Raw genomic sequence first — 19557 nt, 5'->3', positions numbered from 1 at the left:
ATCCCTTTGCTCCATTTTAGTGTTATAATTGTAATTTCTATTAGTGGTAGTTATTTCTTTGTTTTAGACACATTGGATATGCAGACTTTTTCTTATAAATAAAAGGTTTGTGAACATGTGTATGTGTGAGTAACTTCATACCTTTCACAAAATAAATGTATTATTTCTTGTTTTCTCTCTCTTTTTCCTTAACAAGTGGTATCAAGAACCTTAACGATTCTAGGAATCCAAGATCAAGGATGGGTCAAGGTGGTGGCAATCTTCTGGAAAATCTACCGATCCTCGACGACAAGAATTGGCATTGGTGGTATGCACGTATGAAGGTGATACTTGGGTATCAAGAAGTCCTTGAGATCGTGGAGAAAGGGTATTCATCGCTTGCAGAAGATGCTACAAAAGAACAAAAGGTGGCATATAATGAGAATAAGAAGAACGACTGCAAGGCCTTATGTTTGATTTACCAGAGTGTGGACAATGCCCATTTTGAAAAGATCGTTGGAGCAAAAACCTCATCAGAGGCATGGAAGATCTTGGAGAAAGGAAATGAAGGCGCAGTTGAAGAAGGTGTGTCTTCAAACGATGCGCATACAATTCAAATTGATGCAGATGGAGAAAAATGAAATAGTAGCTGAGTTCTTTAATCGTGCCTTTACTTTGACCAATGCAATGAAGTCATGTGGTGAGAAGATCACTGATCTCACCATCATAGAGAAAGTCCTACGTACCTTGAACCCCAAATTTGGCCACATTGTGGCGGCCACAAAAGAATCAAGAAATCTAGAGATCCTGAAAGTAGAAGAACTCCAAGGCTCACTCAAATCCCATGAACAACGACTTCTTGAGCGCTCAGGTAGGAAGGCACCAGATCAAGCACTCAAAGCACAAACATACAAAAAAAAAAAACCTCGTGGCCGAGGAAAAGGACATAAAGGAAGGGTTCGTGATAGGGTAACCAAAGATAATCCAGAGAGAAATAATGAAACTCAAGAACAGTTCAGAACTGAGCAAGATGTACCTGAATCTTTAAGAAGAGGAGGGTACAAGGGGCATGGAAAGAAACAAAGGTTGACCAAAAGACACTTAAGTGTTTCAATTGCGGAAGGATTGATCATTTTTCATCTGAATTTCAATACCCAATCTAGAATCAGAATAATGGAAGACAAGGCAATGAAGCAAATGTGGCCAAGGAAGCAGATTCAAAAGATGTTGTTCTCTTGTTAATGATGAATGATATTAAAGGATTTGAGGGCTTAGAAATTTGGTATTTGGATTCGGGATGCTCCAATCATATGACTAGTCATAGAGAGTGGTTGATCCACTTTGATAAAAGCAGGAAAAGCTAGATAAGGTTTGCTGACAATAGGATTATACAAGCAAAAGGCATTGGAGACATTTTGATCAGGAGAAAGGATGGCAACCAGGCAATGATCAAAGATGTCTTGTACATTCCAGCAATGAAAAGCAATCTCATCAACATTGGTCAGCTGATTGAAAAAGGCTTTAGTATGAACTTGCATCAGGGAATCTTGGAGTTGTATGACCCCAAGCATAGAAAGGTTCTCAAAACCCCACTCTTAGCCAACAGAACATTCCAAGTCACAATTGGAACTCTGAAATCCCAATGTCTGTCAGCTGAGTCTGAGATGAATGATTCTTGGATTTGGCATATGAGTATGGGCATATTAACTTCAAAGATTTAAGTATGTTGCATACTAATAACCTAGTCAATGGTCTCCCTCAAATTAAGAATCCACAAGTTGTATGTGAGAAATGTCTTGTTAGCAAACAACCTAGATCAGCATTTGGGTCTTATGTCCCTAGTAGAGCAAGTGATTTGTTGAATATTATTTACTCAGATGTATGTGGCCCCTTTGAAGTTTCTTCTCTAGGTGGGAACACGTATTTTGTCTCATTTGTAGATGAATTCAACAAGAAGTTATTGACCTATCCACTTAAAGCTAAGAGTGAAGTATTTGATACCTTTAAGGTGTTCAAGATACTAGTGGAGAAACAGTCAGGGAAAAGTTTGAAGATCCTAAGAACAGATGGTGGAGGGGAGTTCACTTTTGAAGAATTCGAGAACTTCTGTAGAGATAATGGCATAATCCATGAGATAACAACTTCATATACACCTCATCATAATGGTGTTGCAGAAAGAAGAAATAGAACCATTATGAATATGGTTAGAAGCATGATAAAAGGCACAAATCTTCCACTAAGTTTCTGGGTTGAAGCAATGGAGACAACTACCTATATACTAAATTGATGTCCAACTCAGAACTCAGTTTCACTAGTACCAGAGAAGGTTTGGTCAGGTAGAAAACCATTAGTTCAACATCTCAGGGTTTTTGGAACCTTATGCTACACTCATGTTCCAGATCAGAAAAGAAGAAAGCTAGATGATAAAAGTGAAGCCATGATTTTTATTGGCTATCACCCTACAAGTTCATACAAACTCTACAATCCCAAGAAAAAGAAAGTAATCTACAGTAGAGATGTACAATTTGATGAATTAAAATACTAGAAGGATAATGACAACCAGAAAGAGCAAGCAACTGTCAGCATGTAGGTGCCTATGGAGAATTCAATTAGACATCAAGATGAAGCTATACCACATGGAGAAGGTAATGCTAAACAAATCACAGAACAAATAAGATCAGGAAGAATGGGGAGAATGCTTGCAAGACTCAGAGATTACCACATGTTTCCTGACAGTGCAATCACAGATGAGGGTGAGTTTATGAATATAGCCTTGATGACTACTATAGAACCAGTAAAATTTCAGGATGCCATTAAAGAGAAAGTGTGGTAAGATGCCATGAATGAAGAAATAAGAGCCATAGAAAGGAATAAAATCTGGGAGTTAGTCACTTTACCAATTGGGTTTATAAAACCAAACAGAAGTTTGATGGTAACATAGCTAAGCATAAAGCTAGGCTAGTAGTTAAAGGGTTCATGCAAAAGGAAGGAGAGGGTTACTTAGAAATATTTGCACCAATGGCTAGATTTGAGACTATAAGGTTTCTAGTAAGCTTGGCCAGTTGGAAGAATTGGAAAATTTGGCAATTAGATGTCAAATTTGCATTCCTTAATGGCCCTTTAGATGAAGAAGTTTATATTCAGCAACCCCCTGGATATGAAGTCATAGGCAGTGAAGACAAGATGTACTGACTTAAAAAGGCTATGTATAGACTGAAACAAGCTCCAAGGGCCTGGAATAAAAGAATAGACTCCTTTCTACATGGTGAAGACTTTAAGAAATGTACTATAGAGCATGGTATCTATGTGAAGGCAACTAAGGATGGTGGAGTCCTGCTAATATGCCTCTATGTGGATGATTTGCTTATTACAAGGAGTAATCCAACTGAGATAGAAAATTTGAAGGACAATCTCAAATATGAATTCGAGATGTTAGATTTAGGCTTGCTATCATACTTCCTTAGTATTAAGCTTGTTGAAACTAAGGATGGAATAGTGATGCACCAGAAGAAGTACATTTAAGAAGTATTGAAGAGGTTCAACATGGATCAATGTAATAATGTAGATATTTCGGTGGAAGGAAATATGAAACTGGATACAGGCGATCATGAAGCTTCAGTAGATGCCACATTGTTCAAGAAGCTAGTGGGATGCTTGAGATTCGTCTACCATAGTAGACCAGAAATCTCATATGGATTTGGTCTTGTCAGCAGATTCATGAGTAATCCAAAACAGTCTCATTTGGCAGCAGCAAAAAGAATCTTGAGATATCTAAAAGGAACACTTAATTATGGCATATTGTTTCCTCATCAGAAAGAAAAATGTGAGCTATACCTCGTAGCTTATTCTGACTCAGACTGGTGAGGGGATAAAGTGGAGAGAAGATCTACTTCTGGTTATGTGTTTCTACTTTGTGGTTTCCCAATTTCCTGGAGTTCCAAAAGGCAATCTGTAGTTGCTTTGTCTACCTGTGAAGCTGAGTACATTTCAGCTTGTAGTGTTGCATGTCAAGCACTGTTGATTCTGTCCCTTATTTCTAAATTAAATCTGAAGACTGATGACTTTGTGGAGCTGCAAGTGGACAATAAGTCGGCTATTGACTTAGCTAGGAATCCTGTGTCCCATAGTCGTAGCAAGCACATTGAAACTAAGTTTCATTTCTTAAGGGATCAAGTTAACAAAGGGAGGATAAGGTTGAAACATTGTGGGACATATTTGCAACTTGCTGATATTATGACAAAGGCATTGAAGACTGATAAATTCAAGTTGCTGAGAAATATACTAGGTGTGGTGCATATTTGATGTAATGTTGTTGTTTGTATAGAAATTAAATGGGAGTGTTAGAATAGTAATTCATATTAGTGGTAGTTATTTCTTTGTTTTAGACACATGAGATGTGCAGACTTTCTGTTATAAATAAAAGGCATGTGAATGTGTGTATATGCAAGTAATTTCATACCTTTCACAGAATAAATCTATTATTTATTGTTGTCTCTCTTTTTCCTTAACATTTAGAACGTTAGTAAACTCATAAGTAGTGGGATTTACTTTTGGGTTTTTTTTTTCCACCAAAATGGGTTAAAAATGAAAATTAATTACCATAATGGGTTGGTAAAAAAAATTATTTATCAAAATAAGTTATTTATGTCGCATAGAAATGTAGGAAGCGGAGCAACACATCTTGTGTTTTTTGCTTGTCTTATAATTGGAGGTGTCACCCATATATGCTTCATTCTGTCAAGTATTTAGTGTGAGCTAAATATCTATTTAATGATTAGATTTAAATACACATTTTTCACTCAATTGGCCGACGCAAAATATTTAGAAAAATAAAAATTGCTTATTTTATTTAAAAAAATTCTTAAAAAATAAGTTTAAATAAACTCACTCATATTTTGTTTTCTTTCTTATGTACTTTGTTAATTTTTATTTTTAGTTAAAATTATAAAATATAAGTAAAAAATGAAGCGTATATCATAATTACAAAGGTTACAATAAAATAAAATAATATAGTAAAAGGTTAAACAATATATAAAACATTGTTACAATAATTTTAATTTTTATTTATTTTAAAAATATATTTGCTTAACATAATAATATATTTTACAACAGTCTAATTCTGGTTGTTGAATAGGATTTGAGTTATTGTAAATCTTATAGTTATATTCCTATGGATAAAAAATAGAAATAATAGTATTTTAGATAAAGTAATATTATAACTAAATTAATTTCCTTTATTATAGCACAAATATATATAATATAAATAAATTGAAGTCTAAAAAATGTGTCATTGTGATTCTTGAAAGAATTGTGCACAAATGAATTTAAAAAAAGAAAAAGAAAAGTTTAGATTTAGCAATTAAGTTTTTAATTAATAAATTCAAAGCCTGTGTTCTTTTGGTGAAGTGCATGAAATAAAGACAAAACAAGAAGTTAACTACGTCTGTTTAAAGCTTGCGTTCTAAATGATCGTATGCTCGTTTAGCTGCAAGGAATTTTAGTCTTTATTCTTTGCGATCATTTTTTTCTATTTTTTCTAATTTGCTTTTTGCTTGATCATTTATGAGGAAATTAGTTGTGAAAGATAATGAATCAAAAAATTACATATATAAAAAATGATTTTAAAAAATTATCTCAAAAAATTAAAGTCAAAACTTTTGACGACAATAATAAATATATATATATATATATATATATATATATATATATATATATATATATATATATATATATATTATCTATCATGATTTATAGTATATTATAATAAGACTAGAATATATATTCTTATTACTTCATTCTTCTTTACCAAAAGATATAAAAATACTTCCTATTATTTCATTCTTTATTACTAAATGTACATACTCCTTTTTTTCATAATTAATTATATATTTATATTTATTATAAGTAATCTCATCAAAACACAAACATAATTGGTTGAGATGAAAATAAATTATTATAAAATCAAGAATTTAATTTTATAGGTATTTTATGAAGATTTGGTCAACTCCAAATTAAGAGCAAATGTGTCATCATATTTAGTTATTAAACAAATATTTAAATAGCTGATAGGATGAGACGTATCAGGGTAATACCTCCTGAGACAAGACAAACAACTTGATTTTGGTTTAATCACACAATGGTTTGCATGTTTGGTTTACTGTTTAACTTGTTGTGCACGAATTCTAAAACCAAATTCAATGGTCCAACACAAACTGAATACAAAAGGAAAGATTACAAACCTCCATTTACTACCAATGTTCATTTGCAACGGTTACGCAAACATGCACTAAATAATTTTCATATGGGGTGACAATGGCCTTGGTGCATGTTTAATTTCGGTGGATAAAGCATTTGATAGTTTCGGAACATCATATTAAAGTCATATTTTGACCATTAGAGTAGAACTAATGATAAATATATCATCATTAGACAAATGTTGTTGAATATAACCATAGTTTAAAAGGTATAATTTTTTTATTTATTGTTAGAGCATCTTTATTATACAATTTGGAGATAGATATTACACTCAAGATCGATTCTTTCCAAGATCCAACACTATAGACACGGTCGGGATCTTTATGATGAAAGAATGGATCTTACACAAAGAACTCTCATGATCTACAACTTTTTAAAAAAAAAATATTAAAAGCAAAAACATCTTTAGTGGAAAAAAAACTCATTTATTTATTTTTGGATCACTTTTTGTTTGTCTCATGATACCACGTAGAATTCAAGAAATTTTGTAATTTTTTGTTCGAGTGATAGAACTCAATTTGAGATCTTGAATTTTACTTGCACACAAAAATAAATAGAGTATATTTTTTTTCTTAAATGACATTAAAAATAATATTTTTGAAGAAAAAAAGAATTCTTAGAAGTTATTTCCGTCCAACTCAACCTTAACAAAAATAATGATATATCCAGTAGACATGGATTCTTGAGCTTAAAAACTCAATTCAAAAATCCCATTAAAAATATTCTAATAATTTAAGAGGAAACCAACGAAAATGAAGAGGGAAAGAAAGAAATTAAGAACACAACGCCAACTCATGATACAACCACATCTGACAGAAAAAAAAAACAATAACAACGAAAATAATAAATAAAATGAAAAAAAAATACACAAGTGCATCTGAATAAGCTATTTCGATACGCACTCACAAATATTCTATTTTTATATTACAATTCTTTGTATATTCTTTTATTTTTTTTGTCTTTTGACCATTGCTTGTGAAGCTTCAACGTACTTACTATTCACCACCTCGTTTTAGTAGACTAATGTCTACGTAAATCTTAAAAAATCAAAACGGGAAGTTAAACAATTGTTTATTCTTCTTTAGTTAAAATCATTTTCAATGTTTTAAAATTAAAAATGTTTTTTACATTGATTTCATTTAGAAATATATTTATTTAAAAAAATACTGAAAAACCCCTTATGAATTTAAGTGTGGATAATTTTTGGACATATAAAAGATGTTTTCATAAATTATTGATGTGGTTAATTTTTCAAATACAATATATGTATTAAAGTTGATAGGTATATATTTGTTAAATGAAACTTATGTATTTTTCATATATTTGTCTTCCTTTTACCAAAATCTAGTTTCCCTCGCATTAAAGATAATTTTATTCGAACGAAATAGAATCTTTAAGGACGGTGAAAAACTTTCTTCAAACATTTAACACAGTTAAGCTAGAACAACCACATTGATACTTGATATACATGTTTGCGGATACATGACATAGGTACTAATCATAAGCAAGGTATATACATATATTTATTCTAGAATCTTAATTTGTTAATAGTTTTTTCTGGTGAATCTTAGTTTAAGTGATTGATACTTTTAGGATCAGTTTATTTTCTAAAAAATGGAGGACAACATAGCAAAAAAATATATGTTACGTGTTTAATTGTAAAATTTGGTTGTAGGACAAAATAGTAGTGGTAAAGGACACAACAAAAAGTTAAAAACTTGTGCCTCAGTAAACCACAAGACATTTTTTTTTGTCTTCTGGAGAATACAGTAAATTAAATGTCAAATATATCCTTAACATAATTCTCCCTCCTTAGCATGAACCCACTACTCTCATGCTCATGTATGGTTCTCTCTTTCATTGGCAGATTTTTTCTTCTTCTTAAAACTAAATAAATAGAAAGAAACAAGGAAACGTAACCTACTAAGGTGAATTCATCTTTCTTTTCACACGTTCGAAACTTGAAGGTTGAAAATTGAAATGCTTTTGCTTAGTTTATATATTATATATTATTTACAATATATTAAAAATAAAAATATATAAAATTTTATAATATATATTAAAAAATTAATTGTGTTCAAATAATTATTTTATTTGTATTGTTCAATGCAAACAAAATAATGTAACTCAAACATTTGTTATGTGTTGTTGTTATGGTGTTGTCCTTGTATCAAAGACACCCTTATATTGAGTCCCAAACATTTTTTTTTTCCTTTTTATGTAATTATAGTCTCAGTTAGCTATATAAAACTTCTATAGCGTTAATATGTACATATATAATAATGTTAGTATGCTGAAATTTGTGCTTTTAGTTCACACGTCAATAGATGAATATGTAATATAACTTGAGCATACTAGTAAAGAAGCAAAAGTTCTTGTTATCCAAGAAAATAGAGGATTACTATTTAATTTCAAGAAACCAAGTGAACAAAGTATATATAACTTGAGAATTTCTACCGTGTCCCGTTAATTTGGGGTATTGATACAGTTAATTTTTCAACCAATAGGAATCAAGTCTTTATATTTTACGAATTTTATGTACTTTACATACTTTTTGTTATCCTATAGTACTCTGTCAATGCATAATTTTAACATTTGAATTAAGTAAGAAATATAAAACAAATTAAGAAATAAACATTTAAACTCTCAATATAAAAAACTTAAGATAATTATATAAAATATCTAAAACTTGTAAAATACAAAGACTTGAAAAAATAAAAATGGAATTCAAAATTTTTGAATGATGATTTTTTTCTTCATTGTCTTGATTTATTGTCGCGTTGCTTGTTATTATGCTAATTGGTTTAACCTTACTTGTTTTTTTTGGCTTTAAATTAATCTTATGTTAACAAGTTTGTTTTAAATTAAAACATCATTAAAGTTTAAAATAATACAGTGTAATTTTTAGTGATTGAAAAATCAACCGTAACTTAAAACATTGTATTTTTATAAGAGATTACAAATGTATCAATTGTATAAAATCTCATGATTCAGGACCATCGGGTCCAAAAGGGTAGTCCTGCAAATCACAATCAAACCAAACCTTCTCACTCCTCTTCAAGATCTGAATTTTATGGGCCCGGAACTTAGGCAATGTCAAAATATACTTTGTCATATCATCGTGGCACACTTTCCCAACATCATTCACAAGCTTGTCACAACAACCATTACTAACTGTTTTGTTACCAAAAAATATTGCTGAGAATACCTCATCACCACAATTTGGGGACAAATGAGACCCACAATTGGCTAAATACTTGACATACGATGACATTGGCCCTGGTGCATTTGATGGTTCCGGAGCATCTTGTGAAAGCCCGATTTTGACCATCAAGGAAGAACTAATAATGAAACATAGGACCATTAGAGAAATGTTGCTGAATGTAGCCATAGTTTGATCATCAAAGGTCTTATTGTTGGTAATGACTAATAAGCTTTGATGGTTTTGAAATGGTTGGTATGAAGCTATATTTATAGTTCAAAAGTACTTTTAACGTCTAAATGTGAACTGGCCGGTCTTAATTATGTTTAATGGAGAAATAAAGATGTAAGCTAATTAACTAATGTCTATAAACTGAAAAACGAAGAACCTTCAATTAACTCACATATTAATTAATGTCTTCTTTCAAAAAAAAAAAAAAAACCTCAAACTAACGTTTACACCATATTTTTTTAAGTTTACCCTAAGAACATATTTAAATGCAGTTATTGGAGAAACATGGAAACACTTGACACTTGGTTGTTTCCGACATATATTCTTACTCTTTCTCTCCCAGAATAAGAGTATCATTTTAAGTTATTTTATACATATTAAGAAAAAATTTTAAAAATAGTAGTTTTGCTAAACTAATTAATCTTATTAAATAGATGAAAAAAATATTAATAATATTATATTTAAAAATTTAAGTAATATTTATTAAGAGTATATATAGAAAAGAGTAATTGATGTTTCATTAAAAAAAAAACAAATGTAATACTTACTTTAGAATAAATTATTTTTTTAAACGTGATACTTATTTTGAAACGAGAAAATATAAAGATAGTAATAATATGTGTGTACAATTTATCAGGATTAATGTCTGAATTAAATTGAGAGATCAAAAAGTAAGTCTTACAAAAATAATAAATTTATACTTTTGGACAATTGTATAGTCACGTGTTTTTTTTTCTAATCCACTTGTATTTTTTTTATCAAAATTAATTCTTTAATGATATATTTTAAGATTGATGGCGATAAAACCTTTGGCTTTCGCATTAGAGAATTAAAATATTGATATAAAGTATTTTTTTCTAATCCGTTTGGTTTACTTTTTTTATTTGTCATTAAAGAATTAAAGAAGTGTTCAAATAAAAAAATTCATCTATCATTAGAAGTCTTTTTTTTAAGGGATAAATACTCATTTTAATCTTTAAATCTGCAACGCACTCACGCTTAAATCCCTCGAAAATAAAAAATTAAAATTGTGTGTCTGAGTTTGTAAAATAATATGATAAATCCGTCCAACTCTTAATTTTTTCTGTTAACTTAAACATAATTAACTACATATGCAGCTCTGGATTTGTCATTGGAAATTTTGTCATGTGTGTTGCTGATGATGTGGGATTAAAATCTCGTATGCAATTTCGCTTATTGTCATCTTCTTCTCAGCTTTTCATCTTCTGCACCTTTCACCATTCCTTTCTCCCACCTTTAATTTCCCAATTCAACTTTAGTTTCACTTTCCCAAATCCAATTCGATGGCAAACCCGCTTCCTCCCCAATTTCACTTCGTGGTCAAAATTCTTGCGTTCAAAAACCTCTTGCGTTTCCACTCATAAACCCCCTTTTAATCCATAAACCCTTTCTAGTTCCAAATCTTACTCTGCTGAAAGCACCATTGGGTTGGTTGCCATCTGGGGTAGTGTCCATGCAAGTCTTTCTCTTTGTCCAGCAACTTACTTGCTTAGTTTATCTGATATCAAATATGTGAATCATGAGATCAGTTGAAGGTGGGTGTAACGGTAAGGTATTGTAAAGAGAAAATTGGGGGGAGAAAGAGAGGAAAAAATCCCAGAGCCTTGGTTGCAGCAGCAAAAACAAATACACTTGTCTACATGGACAAAATAGTCTCTCGAAATTTTGATGACAAATCTGTTCATCTCATTGATCACCTGTGTGGCAATCCCTTATTACACATGGCATAACACGTAACCAGGTCCCATGACACAGGTATATCTGTTTAGATTGACGCATCTAAGTAAACGGTGAAACAAATGTATTTTACTTTTTGTAAATCCAATGACAAAATTTAAATTTTTCATCATTATTTAGAGTCATGTCAGCGTATTTCTTACAAATTCAAGATAAAGTTAGATATTTACCCCTTCTTTTAATAAAGAATGATCGAGGCAAACTCTGCTGAAAGAAAAAACAAAAACAAGTTTTCAAGCCATTTTATAAAGCTAAAAGAAAAAGCTAAGAACTGAAAGTAAGAATCTTATTTTCTCACCTTTTTTCTGTTACGCCGTGATTCCGTGAAGGTACATACATGGATATTTTTCTGTAAAAGGTACATAACATGGATAAAGAAAACAAATTTTAAAATGTTTTTGCTTAAATTTAAGGTAAAACTGAAGTTAAGGTCATACATCCAATACAATAATTTTCTGTACGTGATCAATGATTATCTTCCACTATTTTTTTGTACTTCCCCGCACGTGAAGTCGTTTTGTATGATAAATAAAGAAGAATAAGCGTCTGTCTTTGACCATTGCAGACAAACATTGGACAGGGACAACAAGAATCCACAAACAGATTGCACCCTGTGCCCGTGACACAAACGATATAATAGAGGCATATCCAAGTAACATGGAATTAGATTTTACAACAGCAAAAGACAGTGGAGACAAAAAGTAACTGAGACCAGATCATGATTTTTCAACTAAAATTGTAAACTAGATATTTCAAATCTACCATGGAGTTCCTAATTAACCTAAACCAGAGTTAGTCCTTCACACCGGCCTCGACACTGAATGATTGGGAGTAGGCTGCAAATTACCGGGGCCATTGAACATCGGATCTGAAGAAGCTGAATGTTGTTGTTGAATCATAGAAAGTGGCAGCCTTTGCCCCAACCCAAACATTGAAGGCCGTGGGACGAAGGACATATGTGGATGAACTGGTTGGCTATTGCCATATCCTGAGATGCTAGGTTGTGAGGAAGAAGCAGAAATCATTTGTTGCCTACCATTGCTGTTGTTGTTAACCATGGATGGACCAGCACCTGCAACATTCATTGGCGGAGTGGTTCCACCATTTCCAAGACGTGTTGATACAATATGGGACCGATCAGAAGCCAACCTCTGCTTCACCTTCTCAACTTGTTCACATTCTCTCATCAACTGTGTTTCAATTTCTGCAAACTGCTTCAGCTTCAGTTCCAATCTTTTCAACTGTCAATAAGGAGCCACCAACACGTTATAGTCTTATAGACACCAAAGTACAGGCACGGACCTCTTTTAAATATTCCTTAAAAAAATTTCATTTACCTATTCTGCAAGAAAAATATTTAACTAGTGCATACACACACACACACACACATACATACATATGCACCCAGATCAAAAAAGGAAGCAATTAAGTATGTTGCCAGTTTAGGTGAAGCAATTAAGTTAAGAAATAAAAAAAAGGAAACAGCTATACCTTATTATTAACAATATTGGCACATAGCCTCTGAATTTCTCGCTCTTCATGATCAGCAAACAATTTAGCTTTCATTGCTGCAGCAGAGAGGCCTTCTTTGGCAGCATCTTTGATTTTCTCAGCAGATAGCAGGGTTGACCCTCCCTCATTTTGACCACATGAACCAAGTACTTTTGACTTGTCCTCTGAATTCAAAAGAAAAAAAAAAAGACATTTCTCAAAGAATTACACACTAGGTATTAGCATTTTACCAGACAATGGGGATTTAATTACACATCAGCAACTGAAAAATGCAGCAACCATAACTCACCATTTTTCTGATTTGAATTTGCAACCTCTCCATCATGGCCACCATCTCTATTATGCACGCTTTCTGAATTTGTCCTTCATATATGCAAATAAAAAATCCTAATTATATAAACAATGCAATAAGGCTGGCTGTTGGTGTAGAAGAAGAATAAAATTTATGGACAAAGAGAAAAGTGAAAAGCACAACAGGAAACAACTAGATATCCTTGTACACATTAAAAAATGAAAGGGAATAACTGAGAAAACACTTCAACTAAGAAATGGCAATCACACTTAACACTCACCTATTATCATTATCCGGTGCTTCTATATGTGACGTGCTCCCGGAATTATTCCTTGACAATGCAGCTAATGCTGCATGAGCACAAGTTGCAGCAACTCTTGGTCCAACAGCAGAGGCTAAAAAGGCAACCTTTAGAATGCATCCACCAAAACCAAATGCGTAAGAATTCAAGCAAAAGAACTCCAGAATATAATAGACAGACTGATTTGTTGTGAAACAGTGACACTATCATCATTAATTGCAGTTTGGGAGAGCTTTTTCTGGAGGAAAAAATCTTTTTTTTTCAAAAACTCTCAAAGCTAACAAAAAATGTGATTCACCAACATAAACTGAAAACAAACACACATCAAGACTTGCTCCTTTAAAGAGAAGAAATGAAACTATAAAAAAATAAGTTAAAAGGACAAGATATTAGGTGCAGCACTGATAGCCACTTCCCAGTCTTCTTAATAAGCATACTTCACATGCACCCATTAACAAAAATGGCAAACAAGAATATCGTTACCAGTCACCTACCAGTGCCATAACTGGATTTCCAGAATTTGCAAAAGGAAGCCTGCCATCAGAATCTTGGCTGTTATGTACAGGTCCTGTGAGAACAAGGATATGAAATTAAAACCATATCACAACTCACAAGTAGAAGTTTCAAAAGTTTTAGTAAGACAGACCTGCAGAATCCCCATTTGAGCAACAATGCAATCTTCCATTATCCTCTTGATTCTTCACAATGGATGACAAAGACAAACTTGAAACATTGATATTTTCCAACTTTCCATCTTCTACAGGTAAACGGAGAAAATGAAGAATGCATTGTGCTTTCGACTTGGTGCCAACATGCTCAGCAATTTCATTCCAATTCTCATTGTAAACCTCCACTGCTTCAAGCAGCAGCAAAGTCTCTTGATCAGTCCAACTATCCCCATCTAGATCACCAAAATCTGTAGTTGAATCCACCCTTATAAAATCTATACTAGAATGACCAGTGACAAATCTCCCATCATGAAAGCAATCAGTGCAGAGTAAAATATCAACCTGAAACAAGAGATGCCAACTACAAATAATGACAAATGTTTCCAAAGGCATTCTGCAGCTTAGTTTTAGAGAAGGGTCATCATGATGTACCCATAAGTTGTAAGCTTTTAGAAGAAATATAAATCAGAGAAATGCTTCCTTGCAGCAGAATGCCAACTTTCAAAATAATAAACTAGCATTGCCTGAAGAACCCCAACTATGCTGTATTAATCAAGCACTGTCTATCTTACAGACTGGCAATCATTTTTTATTTTTTTTTAAGTCAGCAATCATTTTCCAGTTGTCAGACTTTGTTATGGTTAAATAGAAGATTGCCCATTCAAGTCAGAATTTTCAAGACATGAGCACAAACTGCAGCAAACATAGATTTGCAGTTTTAGCTTCAAATTAGCATGTTCAAGTACAGTTGACATGAAAAGATATGTTAACATATGTATTAGAGAATGGAATTGAAGCCACAATAGGAAGAAACAAAAGATGGAAAAAAATAGAAAAACATGAAAGATTTTTCCAATTGGATTCCCTTAGTGGAGAGAAATATGTGAGAATTCAAGAAATAACCTAATCCTGTAACCAGGGGAGGGCTGGTACTCTAATTATGCATAGAAGGCTAGCAAAAGGTATCTTGAGTAAATTTCTTTGAGTTAATAACAAAGCCAAAGTTCAGTTTCGGTTTCTAGTTTTCTTATTTTATATTTTCATTTTGTTTGTTCTATTCCTTATGGGGCTCTATGCTCTAGTATATTATTGATTACATGAAGAAAAAATGGTTATAGAAACAAATTAATATCAAAGCTCATCAAATACACAAATCATCGGAATTTCTTATTGATACCTTCAAATATTTATCTCTCCTACATCACTTATCTTACTTCCTTGACTCTAGGACACTTAAGTTACAGAAACAATGCAATATTTATGAATTTTTAGTTCAATAACAAAACCTCATCAAACACAGAAGCCTAAGAAAAAGCCAGTGACATGTATAATGAATAATCTCTTAACTAAAGGAAGTCTGTCTCCACTCTCCAGCAACCCATATGTACAGAAAATTCAATGTCATACTTATGCACTGCCATGTGTTAATAACTGACAAATTCCAGCATATTACCAATAGGACAAAAGTAATTGACAGCCGCAGGATTATGCATGGTAGAGTGATGAAGGAGTTGAGTTTAAAACAAAAAGCCAGCATACCTCCTTTTGTGATTGGTAGTACACAACAGGAAGAGAACAAGAACAATAATGGCAATAGTTTTCAGATAGATGCTCTCTTATTCTTTCATCCAAATCAGAAATATCAGTATTGTGCATTGTTCGAGATGAATAAATTTCATCTGCTTTGAATTTACACTTGGGCTTGTCAAATTTGACCAAACTATCAATGGATCTTAAACCTGCTGATGGCACACATATTGCACCACTTGTGTCCTCCTTCAGGTAAGTCTCATTGTCCGAATTCTCATGACTTGGACCCGGAGCACAGTAATTGATAATTCCCCAGTGATCAAGGAACCTAACAATTCGAGTTAAATCTTCATTACCAACACCAACTGACAATCCCTGGCAACTAGAGACTGTAATCCTCTTCCCTGGGTCCTCCATGTATCTTGCAACAATGTAGTTCCTACACTCCATGTACTTCTCTGGCGTATGATCTGGCGACTTTCCTGAGAAGAAATGAGGCACTGCTTGTCTCTCAAGACGATGCACTGAGGCTGGAGAAAACCAATCTGCTTACATATATTCCAAATTTATCATGTAACTCAACATTTTAAATCAACCAAAATTCATTCTTAACAACATCAGATGTAATCTCCCACAACCAAAACATACTTGGAGCTTAACAAATTACATAAACTCCCACCAACGGGAAAAAAAAAAAAGAGTTTAAATTCATTGCAACACAAAAATGCAACACACTTTGAAAAAAGAGTTTAAATTTGATACATGGTCCTTGTATAGATTTTTTTTTTCCACGGTGAATCAGTCAGAAATACTCTTAGGTATGACTTTTAATTACAAAAGTCAACAATTTCCAATTATACGTCAATTCATGATTAGATGACTATACATTTTAAAAAAAAGTCTAAACTATAAGTGCATTTCAATTAAATTCTTGAATAAAATATTATATATAAAAAAATCACATTCGAAATTAATAGTTCACCCCTAATTTTAAGGAGATACAACAACCTCCCGGTACACTAAAACATAAGAACTCAAACTAGGGACAAAGTTTAAGATATACTTTGAAGTAGTCACATTCCTTTTATATAATTATATCTTCATGTACACAAAGCAACCAAATAGAAACATTCCACGAAAAAACAGAAAAAGAAAAAAAAAAGTTCAAATCCAAGAGAGCCAAGAACCTGAATGCATAGGAACAACAAGAACCCTACTCCCGAACCGCTTAACGACGCCGGAGCCTTTCAAAACGGACGGCGGAGCAATGACGAAGAAATCGGCGGACACCGCCGACAGCGCCTGGAGCTGGCCGTGCGACACATTCTCCAGAACCGGAATGCTGCTGTGTTGCGATTTGTCGCCGCCGGCCTCCAGCGCAGCGATTGCCGTGACCGCCGCATGGGGGCGGGTCACGGCGCGCCTGATCGCCGGCGGGAACCGCGAAATCTGGACCCCGTCGGGCGACACGACCTCGATCTCCACGCGCTGCGGGTCCGCGAATTGGGCGCTAGGGCTGCGGAATTGGTCGTCGGAGTCGTCGTTGTCGTCGGGCTCGTTGTCGTCGTCGGAGTCGTCTTCGTCGCCGCCGTGACGCTTCTGGTTGCGTTTGTAGGATTCTCTCTTTCGCTTCTTCCTCCATTTTGTTCTGTTCTCTGTCAAGAGAAAGAAAAAAAACAAAATAGATATAAAGAAAGAAAAATTGAAATTGAAATGAGGTTGACTTTAGAGTGGAAAAAAGAAAGAAAGTGTGAGAAATTAAGGGGAATTTTGGAGAGAGGAAATTTTGAGGTTATTGTTGTGGATAGTACCTGAAGGAAAAGAAGGGGAAGGTGACATGGGAAGAAGGAGAGAAGTTTAAGTGGGGAGGGGGAATTGAGTGTGGGGTCGTTGATTGGCGCAAAGGGTGGGGTGGAATTTGGGGAAAATGTTTTGGATTTGGAGGAATCGGTTGTGTTTGTGTCAGGTCTGTGAAGCGAGGAAAGCAAAGGGGGCTATGATTTTGCGTTTTGTTGGGGGCATGCGGAGGAAAATAACTCCAAAATGTGGGTGTGTTGTGTGTGTTGATGACGTGGGTTTTTTCTTCTTTCTACTGGAATCGGGTGGGTTCACTGACACGTCATTCTAACTTTGAGGAGTGCTCTACACGCGGCCTATCTTGATGATGTCTCCTTTGAGAATTGTTATATCCTCCAAGCTGAATTATTACCATCCGAATTATTGAGAATTCAAACACTTGTCTGTTATTCATGTTATTTATAAATAATAAATAGTTATTTTTTATTTTTCATATGTAGACTGTTGATAAATTAAATTTAAATTTTAGTTTTTGAAAGTAAAAAAAATATAATAAATTTATTCATTTGTTAACGAGGGAGGTTACATGACACCTTTAAAAATGAATTTTTTAACATTTTATTTATCTAGAGATAAAAATGATTATTTATCTAAAATATAATTTAATTTTTATCTTTCTCATTTCCTAATTGTTGCACGCATAATATTACAATAAGCACTTAAAAAAATAGAAAAACAAACGTAATATTGATTAATAAGTATAATTCTATTGTTATGAAATTTCCAATGTGACAATACGTTATCCAAAATATGAAACTCAAACAAAAATACACAACCATGAAGTTAATCCTTACAAAAAAATAAAATCCAACTTGATTTTGTCATTAACTAATGTTGTCACAATACAAATCTCAAAACAACAAACAAATTATGTTTATTAATCAATATTATACTTATTATTATGTTTATTCTTGTTTTTCTATTTTTTTAAATGTTTATTGTAATGTTATGCTTGCAAAAATTAAAAAAGAGAGAAAGATGAAGATTAAATTTTAAAGGGTAAATAGTCATATGCATCCCTGAATGCGTAGAACGCTAACAAATTTGTCTTTGAATGTGTCACCTAAGCTCTTTTATCAACCGTAACGAATAAAAGTTAACAAATTGATAAATTTATTGCATTTTTCTCATTTTCAAAGACTAAAATTTGAATTTTCATTTTTCGAAAATGAATTTATCAGTGCTCTACACATCATGAAAATGACTTATTTCCCTTTTAAAATTTGTTCTCTTTTCAAACTTACCCCTTTCATAGGCTGTCTCTCCTCACTTATCCCACGGGCCAACACATTCACACGCAACACAATCCTCTCATAAACCACCTATACTTGTTCTCTCGTTAGCATTCACCATCCCTCAATCTCAAAGGCTGCCATTAATTGGACCACAATTGTGTTTGCGACAATGTTGTTGCTGACAGACCTAGAGTGACCACGACAAATGCATCCGTAGGCGACAAGGAGGTAGTATGAAAATGACCTATTTCCCTTTTAAAATTTATTCTCTTTTCAAACTTACCCCTTTCATAGGTTGTCTCTCCTCACTTATCCCACGGGCCAACACATTCACACGCAACACAATCCTCTCATAAACCACCTATACTTGATCTCTCGTTAGCATTCACCATCCCTCAATCTCGAAGGCTGCCATTAACTGGACCACGATTGCGTTGGTGACACTGTTGTTGCTGACAGACCTGGAGCGACCACGACAGATGCATCCGTAGGCGACAAGGAGGTGGTGAGGGAGTAATTCAACAGCTCTGGTGTCCGGTGGTGGAAGAAGATTTATGGCAACACCAACTAGTGAATCGGAGGATCTTCGATTCGAGATCAAGGTTGGTGTAGTGTTGTTAGCAATTGAACTTTTCGAATCACAGTTTATCAACAATTTTGAGAGTGAATTATTAGTTAACTCATATAGACTTAAAACAAGCAGTCTTTAATGCCATTAAGCAATTTCATTTTCTACA

At 33.3% G+C, this 19557-nt stretch overlaps 3 protein-coding genes across 3 annotated transcripts; 1 reads left to right on the top strand and 2 right to left on the bottom strand.

Moving 5' to 3' along the window:
* The first annotated feature begins 666 nt into the window (after positions 1-666).
* Positions 667-3171, top strand: LOC121173260 (uncharacterized). The gene is made up of 5 exons (XM_041007906.1): positions 667-1011; positions 1143-1261; positions 1364-1623; positions 1920-2182; positions 2902-3171. The coding sequence occupies exons 1-5, from the start codon at positions 667-669 to the stop codon at positions 3169-3171; spliced, it is 1257 nt and encodes a 418-aa protein (XP_040863840.1).
* A 6046-nt stretch (positions 3172-9217) lies between these two features.
* LOC102670035 (protein DOWN-REGULATED IN DIF1 11) lies at positions 9218-9625 on the bottom strand. Its single transcript, XM_014766192.1, has one exon. The coding sequence runs from the start codon at positions 9623-9625 to the stop codon at positions 9218-9220; it is 408 nt and encodes a 135-aa protein (XP_014621678.1).
* Positions 9626-12029: 2404 nt separating this feature from the next.
* Positions 12030-17785, bottom strand: LOC732600 (SWI/SNF complex subunit SWI3C). The gene is made up of 9 exons (XM_006593764.4): positions 17540-17785; positions 16916-17383; positions 15738-16273; positions 14177-14540; positions 14025-14098; positions 13510-13637; positions 13227-13300; positions 12917-13101; positions 12030-12666 (listed from the first exon to the last, which is right to left on the bottom strand). Exons 1-9 carry the CDS (start codon positions 17565-17567, stop codon positions 12226-12228), a joined length of 2298 nt encoding a protein of 765 aa, XP_006593827.1. The 5' UTR covers positions 17568-17785; the 3' UTR covers positions 12030-12225.
* Positions 17786-19557: the final 1772 nt, after the last annotated feature.

The sequence above is a fragment of the Glycine max genome, chromosome 13 (assembly GCF_000004515.6).
Source record: "Glycine max cultivar Williams 82 chromosome 13, Glycine_max_v4.0, whole genome shotgun sequence".
NCBI classification, from domain to species: Eukaryota; Viridiplantae; Streptophyta; class Magnoliopsida; order Fabales; family Fabaceae; genus Glycine; species Glycine max.
The sequence above is the reverse complement of the archived record's forward strand: the minus strand, read 5'-3'. Positions and strand labels throughout refer to the sequence as shown.